The sequence below is a fragment of the Acinonyx jubatus genome, chromosome C1, assembly GCF_027475565.1.
Source record: "Acinonyx jubatus isolate Ajub_Pintada_27869175 chromosome C1, VMU_Ajub_asm_v1.0, whole genome shotgun sequence".
Taxonomy (NCBI): Eukaryota; Metazoa; Chordata; class Mammalia; order Carnivora; family Felidae; genus Acinonyx; species Acinonyx jubatus.
Window position 1 is genome coordinate 18,370,740 of NC_069381.1, and position 15,079 is coordinate 18,385,818.

The window sequence follows — 15,079 nt, forward strand, 5'->3', positions numbered from 1 at the left end:
GCTCGACAGATGCTGACTCTGACTTGCCTCCTTTCATTTACTGTCTACTTAAAACCACGCTGTTAATACACAGCATGAATTGAATCCCTCACCCAACCCACCCCTGGCCCTGTGACACAATTAGTTTTGGCCCCTTGAACCATGTGAGGGTTAAGGGGCGCTGACCCCGTGCAGTCAAAACTCTGCATATGGATTTTGATGCCCCCAACCCTTAGCTACTGTTGCCTGGAAGCCGCACCAATAACATAAGCCGTCAATGAACACGTTTCTTGTGTGTCACATGTATCCTATATACTCAAGTAAGCTAGAGAAAAGAAAATGTTATTACGAAAATCCTAAGGGAAAATGCTTTTACAGCACTGTATTTCTGGGGGGAAAAATCCATGTGGAAGTGGATCCTCGAAGTTCAAACCCGAGTTGCATCAGTGTCAACCATACTCCAAGGGCACTGGAACAAATTGGAAAATATAGAAAACCATTCAAAAAATGTTGAAGCCTGAAATCTTAGAGCCAGAGTGAATCCTCCGGGCATCTTTGAGGAGGTAGACGTCTGCGGGCTTCTTGATATAATCATATTCATTCTCCCAGCTGAGCGTTTCACATGGGCTGCTGGTGGAGCTGAGCACTTTAAATACTGTCTTAGTAAGTTCTCTGAACTGTCATTTCTCCCCATTGTGCGGATGAAGAAACTGAGCAGAAGGGAGGGTAACTAGCTTTAGGGAGTGAGGGCAGAGCTAAGATTCCAGGCCTGGCTAACTAAAAAGAAAAACTTTTTTTTAATGTTTATTTATTTTTGAGAGAGAGAGAGGGGACAGACAGAGCATGAGCGGGGGCGGGGCAGAGAAAGAGAGAGGCACAGAATTCGACACAGGCTCCAAGCTCTGAGCTGTCAGCACAGAGCTCGACGCGGGGCTCGAACTCACGAGCTGCGAGATCATGACCTGGCTGGCTAATTTGAAAAGTGCAGATCTTCTCAGGGTCCAGGGCTCGGCTCTCTGAGCAGACTGTGTTTCCCCATTCATCCTTCCAGCTGTATTTCCTGAGCACATCCTATGAACTAGACCTAACTCAGCTGTGAACAAGACAGATAAGGCCGTAATCTGAGCCCCCTAAATGGTCACAGACTGAGCTCCAATCTTGACCACAGCTTGATTGCAAGCTCTGGTTGTCGCTGGCTGAGCCATAGTCCTGCCTCCCCCAGGCAACAGGGGCTTCTATGAGCTTTTCATCAGCCATGATATATTTAAAAGCCCAGGTCAGGTGCCTGTCTGATCAACTCATTGTTCACGTGGGCAGGGAGGCCATCAGGAGCCCACCCTCCACTTCCGGCCCACTATTCTGGGCCAAGCTTCCCTGGGGCAAGGTGCTGGGTGTTGGCATGGGGCCTGGTCTGGCAAGGGAGGGCGTAGAAGCCCAGGTCCCCTCTTGCGCTTGACTGATTGCCACGGTACCCAATTTGTGCACTCAGTGCAAAACAAAGATACAGAGCCCCTGTTTAAAAAGCAGGAAAACAAAGCTTTTAGCTTTCTTTCGTGATCTCTCTTAACTTGTCGTGGCATTGGTATTTGGTATTTAACATTGTACCCCTTGGACACGGGGCCACCGTGGGGTGCGTGCAGACCCTCATAGATATCCGGGCCCCCACCCCAAACCTTGGTGTATGGGTCATGTGCACCTGTCCTCCCCATGCCCGCAATCATGCCCAGCCCCGCCTGTGGCAGGGGCGGGGGGCAGGACTGAGCCCACCTCTGTCCCCGCATTCTCCTCTGTCTCTTCCGACTTCACTTGCAAAGCATAAAGGCAAAGATAAAATTAAGAATTTCAAGATGGCGGCTGCAGGGCAGTAACCCAAGTGTGGGGTCCCCTACTGAACTTGGAGCTTTGTGCCACCCCATAGGTTACAGTCTAAGAAGCTGGCCCTGCCTGAGGGAGGGACCCAGCTCAGATGTGAGGGTCAACCACCCAACTCCCACCCCAGCAACAGAGCCCCTGACATGCAGGGGTGCAGAGAAGGTGTGGGGTGTGTAGGTGAGCAAATGTATTCAGGAACCGCCTCTCATGCACTGGGCTGTGCCTGCGGGAGGGGTGGGCAGAGGCTGGGTTTGAACCCCAGCTCTACCGCTTATAAACTATGTGACTCGAGCCAGTGACTTCATTTCTCTAGGCCTCAGTTTCCTCCCCTGCAAAACGCAGATGAAAATGTTCACCTCGCAAGGTTGTGAACATTAACAGTGATGTATATAAAGTGTGGAGCCCAGCCCTGGCACAGTCAATTTCAGAGGTGACTCAGGGCAGAGAGATGTATCACCAGGCAAACCCGGGGGTCCCTAACCAGGGGCAGAGGCATGTCTGTGTATCCCGCACCCCACATGGGGCACCCGAGAGGGGAATTCCAGGGGACTTCTGCAAGATGCCCAGGCCAGTAGGCTTGGGCATGACGCTGGGCCAAACAGAATCCGCACTCGGTGGGAGAGACCGCTTAGGAGAGGAACCCAGAGGGAGGCGCCCTCACCAAAGTGCTCACGGTGCTGTTATGAGAAGGATAGCACGGGCCCCGGCCAGAGAAGAAAGAAGCCCTTTGTTTGTACCACATGTGGACCTGGGCCAGCCATGGGATTTTGGCCTGGCTTTCTGGAGTGTTTGCAAGCTCCTCTTTGGCCGTGTCCTTCCTTGACCTCCCTGGGCCTCAGTTTCCCCATCTGTGCACTGGTGGGAGAGAGGGCCACCGTGCATCAAGTGCCTTCTGAGTGGACCGTGCACGGTGCCTTACCAACCTCCCCTCTTTGGTCCTCAAATGTCAACTGGACCATCTCTCAGATGAGAGAGCTGAAGCCCAGGGAAGGCGATGACTCACCCAGCAAAAAAGGGACGGAGCTGGCTCGCATCGGCCAGGCCTGGTGCTGGCAGCTCTTCCCAGGAAGGGGACCAGTGCAAGCGAAGGAATGTTCCTCAGCCCGAGAAGACCTCGATTAACTCAGAGCTGCTGTGCCGTGGTAAGGTGCACAGGCTCTCCAGACGCAGGCTGCCTGGGGTGGAACCCCAGCTGGGTGGCCTTGGGCAGGTGGTTTAACCTCTCTGGACTTCAGTTTCCTCATCTATAAAACTGACTTAATAGCATTTGTCTAATAAGGTTGTGAGGATTCACAGAGGCATTAGTGAGAGCTGTATGTTAAGAGTTTGCTGCTAAAGTATAACTACTTAAGAGTTGAGTTGTTATAATTAGGTTTCCTAGACAATTACGCCTTTATCAATGTCAATTTTGTACTTTTCCTTTTTGTATTGAGCACCCAGGTAATTGCTCTTTCAAGTCTTCGACAATTTCCTCTCTCCTTGAAAAAAAGAATTCCCTGACCCCACCCCCCCCCCAACCAGCGCCTATAGACATGGTAGGTTTAAAGGCTCTTGCTAGAGCAGCTTTTCCCAAAGTGGGTTCCTCAGCACACCAGCCCCAGGAGGAGCCTAGGTTCATTAGCATATTAAAGGCTCTGAAAAGTCCTTCAGCAAAATACTCGGCTGGACCTTGTTTGATACAGCCTTCCCCAGTCTGGTTTGGTCACAGAGCCCCTTTATTTCTGCTCGACACCTGACAACATCTGCCGAACACACACACGATGGGAGATACCCCCCTCATTTCCTGGTTTCTAGGAAATGGCAGACAGAGCGGAGCGAGACGGATGAGTAATGCCCCTCACAGAGATGCGTGGTTACCCGACCCCTGCAGAAATCGTCTGCACCGAAGCTCTTCCCTCGCTTCGCTGGTCCCCTGTGCACTCACCTGCACTGTCTGATTCAGTCCCCACAGCAGCCTGGGGAGGTCAGTAGCGTCAATATCCCCATCTTACAGATGAGGAAATTGAGGTTCAGGGAGGTTAAGTGGCCACACAGACAGTAAGTGGCAGATCCGGGAGACAGACCCACAGGTTCTGATTCTAAACCCCACATTCTTTTTTATGAGCATTGATAGGAAAAACAAAAATAGATCTCATTCTGCCAGGATCAATCTTCCCCAGTGACATGCTTTTAAAAATCTAAAGTGTTTTTTCCCCCTATACACTGAACTTAAAATCTTTAGCGGTTTTTTTTTTTCTGATTACAAAAGCAACCCGTGCTGGCTGTGTGTAAGACTTTTTAAACACTTTGAGTTGGAAAAAGAGAAAGTCCACATATTCCCATGCAGCGAGGGGCTACAGCATTGAGCAGCACAGACATAGAACATTTCCGTCATCACAGAAAGTTCTGTTGGACGGAGCCACTCTAGCCTTTTCCTAGAATCCCGACGTATATGCATAATGATTCTTAACATTCTTGATGAGGTTCCCGGATACATTTATGTCTCTGTATGGCCTCACCCATAAAAGGAAGAGAGACTCCAGAGGCAAATACTAAAAATGGGGGAAAATAGTCTGAAAGGAAATAGATCGAATGATAGTGGTTTTCTCTGGGTGTTGAGATTATAGTTTCTTTTTAAATTTCCTAGATCCTTTAGGAGATCTACAATATAAAATACAGGGTTTCTGGTGGATTTGTAGTTTCCCTAATGTTCTCGATGCTTCTAAAATCTTTAAGCTCTGATCTTACCCTAGGCTTAATTTATCATTATTATTTTTTAAATTATGCACTCATGCGGGCACCTGAGTGGCTCAGTGGGTTAATGTCTGACTTGGGCTCAGGTCGTGATCTTGCGGTTCATGGGTTCGAGCCCTGCGTCGGGCTCTGTGCTGACAGCTCGGAGCCTGGAGCCTGCTTCGGATTCTGTGTCTCCCTCGCTCTCTGCCCCTCCCCTACTCGTGCTCTGTCTGTCTCTCTCTTTCTCAAAAATAAACGTTAAAAAAATAATAATAAAAATAAATTATGGACTTTATGAAGAATGGAAGCCTGCACAAGTCAAGGGAAGGAGACAGAGGTTTCTTCTCGGGCCCTGGGCCCCTCCGGCCCGGGGCTGTTCTAGGCAGAGCTGGCATTACCACATGCCATCCGTGCAGCCTCTCAGGATGCTTTGCTCAGAAGAGCCCCACACTTGGTGTAATGTCCCGCGGTTGCCATCCTGAAACTCCTAGTGATTTTTTGTACAAGGGGCCCTGTATGCCTTTTGCACTGAGCCCTGCAAACTGTGTCGCTGCCTTGGGTGCCAAGATTCTCCCTGGGATGGGTTGCTTTTTGACTGCTCTGCGCCGTCGCCCTTGTCCTCATCAGACCAGAGATGTGCACATCCATGGAGCGCTCTACGTGCCTGAGAACAAGAACGTTTCAGTGGCTCGGATGTATGTCTAGGGAGTGATAAAAATAGGGTTTGCAAGTGGGTGCGGGAGGGCCCCTGTGGTCTCTGTTCACACGCGTACACGCGCTCAAGGTGCACGTTTGCACTGGCCTATTTCAGAGGCGGCCTGGTGCATCATGGGATGCCTTGTCCCACATCACTGCCCAACTTGGATCCTGCCTGGACTCCCCGCCTTGAAGGCCATGCCCAACCTCTAGGCCCGTCTCCCCTCCAGCCTTTTCTCCCTCAGCCTCTCCTCAGGACCCCCAAGCTCTCCCATCTCTAAGAAACCCTTTGTATGTAGTCTTTCTCCGTCCCTTAGCCAGCACTGTTAATTCTGCCTGGACCACTGATGTTCCTTCCTTTCCAGACCTACCCACCTCAGACTCTACCCTTTCTGTGAAGCCTTCTGGAAGTATTTGAGAAAGAATTGCACTGGTTGCGTAGAGGAGAATATGAATCACTTTGCCTGGAGGTGTCAGGGAGGGCTCCATGGAGGTGGTGAGGCCAGGCCTTAAAGAGGAAGAGACGTCTGCCAGGTAGAAGGAAGAGCTTTGTTGGGCTGGCTTTGATGTCAGACAGATGATGACACGTATCTGGGCTTCACCCGCTACTAGCTGCGTGACCTTGGGTGAGTCCTGTCTCTTTGCTGAGCCCCAGTTTCCCCATCTGTAAAGTGGGGATAATAACAATAACCCCCTGCTACATGGATTGTGGTAGAGATGAAGTGAAATGAGGTATTCTTGGAAAGGAACCGCGCACAGAGCCTGGCACACCATAAGTCATCAAGAAGTGTGGTTTCTGTGTCCCTTCCTCACTGCCTTCCTCCTCCTAAATATTACTTTCCGCAGGTCACACCATCACCGAGTCTGTTTGTTTATTCATTTCCGCCACGGGGGTGAAGATCCTGTGATGAATATCTAATGGAGTCATGGGAGCATTTATGGAAGTCCTGGAAGGCTGAGGCTCCACATAGATAAGAAGGGCACAGGCCGAGGGGTGCTGGCCTATCTCCCCGGGGCATTTTCCAGAGGTGAACTCTTTCCACTCGTCACTAAAACATCGGCTCCGGGAGGGTGGGTATCTTTGCCTTTTGTCTGCTCCTGTATCCCCATTTCCCAGTACAGTGTGTGGTGTGCATGCAGTTGGTGTTTAATAAATGTCCACCGGAAGGTTAACAGCACCAACTGGTCCCCATTACTTCCCAAGTCCTGGGCGTTCCGGGAAAACGGTCTCCCCATGAGGGCCACAACACAGGCCACAAGCGTTTCCTGAGCACCTGCTGTATGCGTGGCTCTGCCCGGCCCAGGGCAGACCCTTCCTTCACAGCCTGACAGGGCTGGGTCCTGGAGGAGGATGACAGATGCGGTGATTTGGCAAGAAGAAGAGAGAGGAGGGGTGGCCAGCGGGGCCCAGGCTGGGCAGGAGCAGGCTGGCCCCACACTGTGGTGTGTAGGCTGGCAGGAGGCCCAGCTCAGTGTTTAAAGGTTTAGAAAACGCTCAGTCACCCAAAGGGTTAGTAACAAAGGCTCCCCGCCATAAGTGCACCATGTAGCATTGACTATGACATTGTAGTGTTTTCCTTCCAGTCTTTTTTCTAAAGTCTTATTCTCAGGGGTGGCTTCCCTTCCCCTTCGGGAAGGTATACGGCGGCTTTTTAGGGGGGAAACAGGCTCTCCTTTGGGTCCCCCACCACCGCTAACAAGGGGCTCCTCATTCCCACCATCGTGGCTCTGACACATCTTCCTGAGACATGAGAGTGTCCGGAGCTGTGTGAGGGGCTTCAGCGGGTCTAACCTCCTGCCCCTGCTTCTTCCGTGGGCAGGGGCAGGACTCAGGTCTGCTGAGGGATGACTCAGGGGAAGCCTCAGAGTGGGGGGCACTTCCCAGGGCTATGGGGGTGTTGGTGCTTAGCCATGGAGCACTCAGGTGAGGGCATGGAGGAAATGGACCTTTCCTCTCCTCCTCACCCCCTTCCCTTTTGCTCTCTTTTCCATTGGAACGCCCCCAAGTTTCCTCTTCCTTTAATACCTTCTGCTGCCTCTGCACCCAGCCACCTTTTCCTCTGAGCAGAGATGAGCAGACCAGTTGGATTCAGTGATGCTAAAGGGTCATGGCTACGGGGTCCCGGATGGGCACCCCAGAGGGGCTGAGTGGGATTTCAGTCACCATGTCATGCCGTGCAGGACGTTTTAAGGGGGGGAGAGACTTTGGTCACCTCTGCAAATCATAAGTTATGGGCATCCACCCTTTCCGCCCACATGTAAGTCTGAACCTTTTGCCAAAAACACTTTTCCCAGACGCGAAAGAAAACCCCAAAGAGGAACCTAAACCATCACGCTGCGGTGCCGATCGGACGGGAGTGCCCAGGCTCCCACCAACAAGCGTTTCAAAGAATGAGCCAGACGGTAAAGGGGGAAGTGAGGGGGCCACTGGAAACCTCCCAGGCTGGTCAGTCTTGGTTCATTCAGTCCCTGGTCCATCCATTCGCCCTTCTCTCCACCTATTTAGCAAGAAACGCTGGGTGGTCCTTCTCGACAAGTGGGGGGTGGGGTGGGTAAGAGTGGGACAGGACACTCCCAAGGCCTGGAGAGGACAGGGGAAGGCCTGGAAAGGCACCCCAGGGGGAGGCCAGAGGAGAGAGAGGCAACTTTCTCACTTTGCCTATCCCGCTCAGAATCAGACAGGAACTTCCCCCGGGAGGAGGGAAACATTAAATAGCCATAATTTCCAGCATTTATGGAGGGCTTGACTCTGCACTAGCCGTCTGCACTTGACCCTGCGTTAAGCACGTAATATATATCCTTGTTGAACCCATCCAACAAGCTTTGAATTGGCTACTGTTTGTTCTCCCCATTCTAAAGATGGGGAAACTGGGCTCAGAGAGGAGCAACGCTTTGTCTAAGGGAAGCCTCGAGAGGCTGCAGCCTGGGCTGGTAACCACAGTGTATGTTGCCTTGTCCCCATAGAACGCCTTCTTCTCTGCCACCCTCCCAGAGGGCCGTTGGCAAGGGGTCTCATGGTCCCCCTACAGCCTCTTCCGTGCTTACCCCTTTCTGGCACTGAGAAAACCAGACGCGGGGATATCTGCTGTGGCAAATGATGGAATTGGAGGCCCAGCCGAGTGGCCCACGCCCAGCAGGAGACAGACCGCTGAGTGAGCCGTTGCTGCACGCGGGCCAGCACAGGGCTGCGGGACAGGCCCCATTCGCTCTTGGAAAGCACCCTTGGACGGCAGTGCTCCCAGACCCATCTCACAGAGGAGGAAACTGAGACTCAAACAGGTGAATCAACATGTTGGTTACAAAACCGCTTAAACCCGGTCGGCCTGACTCCTAAACTATGTGCAGGGCGGAAGGTTTGTCGCTGGGTGGGCAAGAAAACTTGGTTTCTTGTTGCTGAATTGGACCTTACCCAGGCCAGACCCCTCTTTGGACCTCAGTTTCCCCTTCTGTATAATCAGGAGGTGGCACTCTCCGTCTGCCAGCTCCAACGTATCCTGCACGGGCTCACTGTTTTGGGTTCTCTCGACTTCCCAAGGTATGACGGGGTCTTACTCCCATGCTAGTCCCACAATTCCCAGAGCCCCTCCTTGCTTGGGGCTGGGGGGTGGGGCTGCCTTTGGGAGGTGCTCTTTCAAGGCCAATGACAGAGGGCCTGGGCTCCATGGAGGGGCTAAAGCTCTTCCTTCCACCTCCCTCCTCCCTTCTTATTTCTACCAGGTAGGCGGATACTCAGCACCAAGCTGGGCACCAGGGCTGGCCCTGGGAGGCCAGGGCTCCTGGGTGGTTGCAGGTGGTTCCGGGGAAGACTCCTGGCAGAGGGGGTGTTTGAGCTCAGTTTTGAAGATTGGGTGAGACTCCCCAGCTCCCGGGGCGGGGGGGCGGGGGGCACACGCTGGGTGGTGAATTTGAGAAAGGGTCTGCCGATGAGGCATCTCAGGGGACGGGAGTAAGGACGGGTGTATCTGCTGCCCGTTCCTTCCGCCCAGCCAAACCCTGAGCCCAGGCCTCAGTTTCCCCACCTATCGAGCAGTCTGGACTGGCTCAGAGGCAAGGCTGGGATCCGTGGAGGCTGCTCTCCCCTGCCTCTCAGAACCTTCTGGAGGGTCAGGTTTTCAGGCCCTGTTGCTCAGGGGCATCCTTCTCCCAGCTCCGCTCCCCTCCGTAAACTCCCCTACTCGCTCAGGTAACCAAGCAAGCCTCGGCTTTGATGCGGCCACCTCAAGGCCGAGGCGTCAATGGGCCCTCTATGTGACCAGTGGGGCCGCTGGGGGCCGCCAGCTGCCGTAGAGGGCGTGGGTGAGGCCTGGACACACAGTCCCACTGTGTGGGGCTGGCTCATGCCCGCCCAGACCCTGTGGCTGGTGGGGGGCTCCCAGGAATGTCTCCCCGGGGGGCACTTGGGACAGACAGGGTGGTCTGGGGAGACGGGTGTGTTCAGGGCAGCCCCGGGAGCCACCGTCAAAGGGGCCCAGCAGACGTGGCGCCAGCTAAGCACCATAGTGGACGCAGGATGGCTGGCGGTCAGTCTGGTCAGTCCGTTCATCTCCCAGGGCTGGGGAGGGAGGGGGAGGCTGCCATGGGCACACCGCTGAGGGTGACCAACTGTCTTGAGGTGCCTGGGATTTGGGACTTTCAGGGCAAAACCCAGGAGAGTCCCCTGCTGTTGGCCACTGCCCAGAGCTTAGGAAAGGACAGTGACTGACCTCTCTGGTCTGGGCAGCTTCCTCCCTGTCCGGTGACCTCTGAGTCAGACCATCCGGGCTAGATCTGCCCAGTGCCATCTTGTCCACCCTCCGCCTCCACGCAGCCCTGCCTCATGCCCAAGAGGCCGTTTTCCATTTCTCCCGGGTGTCTTCGGGGGGAGGAGCTGCAAGTCAACTGCCCACCCAACCGCGGCTTCGAGAACCTTGGCCAGACTGGAGGCCCGACAGACCTGCCGTCCATCCACTTCAATGCTTCCTCTGGCTCCAGCCATCCCGGGGGTGGGGGCGCCCAGAGTCATCTCAGTCCTGTCTCCACACCTTTGCCCCAGGCTGTTGTCTCTCTGCGGGATGCCTTTTCCCCCCTTGTCACCTCTTCACCCCGCAAGACCCAGCCAGACCCAGCCTGAATGTCTGAAGTTCTCCAGAGGAATTGCTCTCTCTTCCCCCAGCTGGGTTAGTACCCCTCTGTAAACTTCTAGACTTCCGTTCTTTCCCCCTTATAACATTGATCACCCACACCCCAGTGCAATTTTCAGCTTACTCATCTCTTTCCACACCGGACCTTGAGCTCTTCAAGGACAGAGAATCCGACCTAGTCACCCTTGTGTCCAAGATCCCAGCGCAAGGCCAGGCTCGTGGACATTATAAGAACGAAGATGTTTGTGGGGCATGTCGCCCGGGCTAGGCGCCCTGTTCATCTAATACTCTCCAGAGCCCCGTGAGGTTGGTATAATCATCACCCCCATTTTACTGACGGGGAGACAGGTACAGAGAGGTGAGGGGACTTGTCCCCGGCTGCGGAGTTAGCGAAGGAAGGGCAGAGTCAGGGTCCACAGCCTGAGCTTGAATCTGGGCTGGGCCCTCTACTCCCTGATAGGCTTTTGCAGAATTACTGGGTAAACGAGAACCCCTGCCTCCCCAGGGTCTCCTAAATCCCGCATGTGGCAATTCAGGCTCATCTCCTCCAGTTTCCTCCCCAGAAGGCTCCCCTCCTTCAGTGTCCTGAGGGGAGCGCTTTTGCCTGTGTGGGTGCCGTTTAGGGGTGTGCTGTCAGGGGGGTGCCCCAGAGAAGGGCCTCACGCGCCGTTTAGCTCAAGGGCCCTGGCCTTCAGTGGAGCTGCGGATGGGCCCTTGGGCATCCTCAGAGCCATCGCCTGCGTTTGTCAGATGGGGAAACCGAGGCCCGAAGAGAGGAAGGGACTTGCCCATAGATGCACGGTACGTCTGAGTCAGAGTTAGGTCTCAGGGTCTCCGTTTGCCAAAGAGAAGAATAAATACCCTGTGTCCGGGTCTAGTCCCGGCAGATGAGGAGGGAGAAGGACGGAGACCTGTGGAGGGTTCAGGGGCCGCCCCAGGAGGCCTCTCACGCCTTCTGTCCTGGTGCCTGGAATTCAGCCAGCAGCCTGCCAGCCTTTTGAGTTGAGCATTGCCCTCTGCTTTCCTCCTCCCCCGCTACTTCAGGGTGGGAACCAAGCATCTCTCCACCCTCTTCCCCAGCCTCTTCTCCAGAGTGACCTGAGGTGAGTTTGGGAACTGGGAATCCACGTGTTTCAAGGCTCCCCAGGGGCGGAGACGTCCTGGGAGCCGCTGAGGGACCGGGGCCCGAGGCCTGGAGTTCTGCTTTTGCACGGAATTCAGGACATCTGTGGACTGGGGTGGGAAACACGTGACATCCTTCCTTTCATGAATCTCTAACTAAAATTCAGCCTCCATTTCCACCGCGATTTTGTCGCCAGTGGAAATCCTAGGTGTGCTTCTGTCTCCTCGGGGCCCGTCCCAGATTATCCAGAAATAATGTTTCCGCTCATCCACTGGGTTGCGGCCGCTCCTGGGCCTCCTGAGGTCTTTTCACTCAGCGTGTCACGACAGAGACCTCACCCCTTGCTTTTTTGTCGTTTGATAACCGTATTTCCACAGGTTTGGTTTCCTGCACTTAAAAAGTGTGATTCTGAGAAGGAGTCTATAGGCTTCCTGGGACCCCAGAAAGATCTGTGACTCAGGATAGGTTAAGGACCCCACGTGGGGCAGTATGGAGCCCGGGACTTTATGGCCCAGAGGTTGGATGTCTCTGGGGACAGAAGTGGCAGATTGGGGGAGACAGATCCCCCAAAGTAAGCGTGCCGTAAACGGAATGTGGGAAATGGAGCTGGGCAGGAGAGAAGGGGTCGGTCAGAGAGTGTGGACGGACGCCGCGGGCCCCAGACCTTGAGCCCTCCCCGCGGACCCTGTCTTACAAAGCACATCTGTGTCCCTGTCCGTCAGGAATCCTGTCTGTGGGCGCACGTGGGGCCCAAAGCCGCCAGCTTTCCTCTCCCTCCCGCTCCTTGCTGTTGGCTGCCCTCTCTCTCTCGGGCTCCATGGGGTCAGGAGCCCATCTTCGGTGGCAGGTCCCTTCATCTCGTCTCCCCAGATTGCTTTGTTTTAAACTCTGCAGCCCTCCATCTTGCTCATGGAGGGAGAAACACTGATTACAAAGACCCAGCAAATGGTTTTTATAAACTCTTATTTTCTTGCCACAGACTGCCTTTAATTAGCTCCGAGGACTACAAAGGGGAATTGCGTTATAATAGGAGCAGCTTGAAGGAAGGCTGTCAGCTCCCAGACCTGAGGCTGCTGCTTGTCACCAGCCACAACCAGGTTTGGCGGGAGTGTATCCGCCTCAGAGGTGGCGGCCCCTCCTCCCCCCGCCACGACTCCGTCCCCATCTGCAGCCATGCAGCCGGCCTCAGCCTCTCTCTAGGGAGGAGGAAGGGGTCCCACCTCAGACAAGCCCTTGCAGAAACCTTTAAACAATAAGCACCCAAATGTGCCTCGGTCCCTGCCCGGAGCTGGCCGCCCAGGGACGGTCTCTGAGTCACTCCGATAGCCAGCAGTGGGACAGGCCGATGGGCAGAAAGGCAGACGGACAGTCAGACCAACTTCGGTATCTCAGTTGACCACCTCAGCTGAGAAAAGGCAACCCCAGCTCCCTGAACCTTGGAGTTGCAGACCCCACGCAGCTCCTCTCTCTATTCTGGAGGAGAACCCGTCTCCGTGAGTCACCCAGAGGCACTGCCCTCCTGCACGGCCCATCCACAGCCTCAGACGATCGGAATGTCCCAACCGGAGGGGTCACAACGGAGAGGTTAAGTTACTTGCCTAAGGCCACTAGGCAAGGTAGCCACTGACCTGGGACGCAGGCTCAGGGCCGCTGGACCCCCAGTCTCAGGTGCCACAGCCCCATCTGGACTCCTGCTGGGGGTTGGCGGGGGGTGGGGGAAGGCAGCAGGGGGTTGCCTGAGACCATGGCGCATCAGCCTTACGAGCCGGACAGAGGCAAGAAAAGTCTCCCCCTGAACCCTAGCCTCCATCAGCGGCCCCAAGTGGGGGATCCTGGAACCCTATCTTTTTTGAAGGACACAGCCCAAACCTCTGGGTCACTCACTCTAGGCCACGAATAGAGGCAAATCCAGCCAGAAACACTTTCTTCTCCTCTGTGACCAAGGTTATAAACCTTCCCCAGACCTGCTCCCCCCGCCCCCCCGAACACTTAGCCAGTTTCAGTGCGCCCCAGAGCTATGCAAGCTCTCGACAAAAGCCTGTAGCCATCTCTTCCCTCTGCTTCCCTCAGTCCGGGACGACTTGGAAAGCACTGGAGAAGTCCTCAGAAAGATCTTTAGATCCATGGCTCTTGACAGAAGCTGGTCTGGCTCTGGGAGGACTGAGTGTGCCCCAGAGCCCGCGTCTGCCTGAGCTCAGGGGGAGGGTCCAAGCTCTCCGGGTGGGCCAGGGGCCCCGTCAGTGAGGCAAGAAGCCTCAGGTCACAGGGACTCCCTCCATGTCCTCTCCACCCCAGGACCCTTCGAGGTCGGCCTTTGAGGTCTTGTGGTATCCATTTCCCCTACCACTTGCTGTCCCCACCAGCTGAGGATAAAAGTCCCACAAAAGTCCACTCCAGGAGACCACGGAGGCCACCAACCCCTCTTCCCACCTCAGGCTTTCAAGAGTCCGCGGATTTAGGTAGGCAGGCCGTGCCCTTGAAGGCAGCCAGGGTGCTCGGTGGAGGGACGCGGTCCGGGGCCTGGCCACAGCTCCCCACCCGAAAGGCTCAGCCCAGGGCCCTGGGCAATCGTTACTCACCGCGGATGAAGGTTGGCGAGTAGGTCGGGAAGGAATCGAAGATGCTGTTCGAAGCCATGCCCCTCTCTGAGGAAGGCGAGAAATCAGACCTTCAGGGGGTCGGGTTGGGATTGACTTGGTTGGTTGTTGTTTTATTTTTTCCTGGCTACTTTTGAAAATAAAAGGGGGGGGTGGTGTCGCTTTTTGTTTGTTTTTTTGTTTTGTTTTGTTTTGTCTCTTCCCCCCCCCTATTGCTACGAAAAAGAAAAAAGGAAAGAACGCGAGAGTGTGTGTGTGAGCGAGAGAGAGAGAGAGAGAGAGAGAGAGAAATCCCCAAGGAAAGTAAGTTTCTGTTTGTACCCAAGAATTTGGATTCCCAGTCCCACAGGAATGTCTAGCCACAAATTTTCAACAGAAGCGTATGCAGAGTGTATCATTAGATGGCGGGAAGGGGCCTTCGGCAGCCAGGGCGGAGAAGCATGTAGGGCAGGGAGAGCAGAGCCAGGCCCAGCATCAGCGCCACGGGGAATGAATGAATGAGGCTCACCCCCGACGGAGCCCAGGCTCCAGTGGGTGCGAGGGCGGCCCGGGGGTGGGGAGGACCGGGAGCCAACCAGCTCCCGCGCAGGGCCCTGAAGGCGGCTGAGGGCCTGGCCTTGTGGTTCTGTGGTTGAGGGACCAGGCCTTCACAGTGTCAACCCAACCTCAGCTCACAGGATACAAGAAGCCAGCTCGCGGCCTTGGCCCATTGGCTGGGCTGTGGTCACCTGGGCTGTGATGTCACGGCCTCTTAGGAGATCTTGTGGTTGCCTCTCTCTCTTTTTGGAAAAAAGAAAAAAAAAAAAAGAGGGAGAGAAAGAGAAAGAGAGAGAGAGAGAAAAAAAAAAAGTGATGGCTTTTATTTGTGGGGCTGGCCTCAGCACGCGGCCCAGGAGCAGAACCGAAAGCAGTTGGAGGGGGTGGCCGGGCGGTGGTTTGGATCCTGCAGGAGACTCATTTTTAATTAAGGCCAGTGT

General features: G+C 54.7%; 1 protein-coding gene across 1 annotated transcript in view; it reads right to left on the minus strand.

Moving 5' to 3' along the window:
* Positions 1-14,692, minus strand: part of RUNX3 (RUNX family transcription factor 3) — a 57,580-nt gene extending 42,888 nt beyond the window's left edge. Inside the window, exon 1 of the mRNA XM_053209174.1 lies at positions 14,085-14,692. Within this exon, the coding sequence (XP_053065149.1) occupies positions 14,085-14,142 (58 nt within the window). The 5' untranslated portion in view covers positions 14,143-14,692. The remainder of the gene's footprint in view (positions 1-14,084) is intronic.
* Between the last annotated feature and the right edge of the window lie 387 nt (positions 14,693-15,079).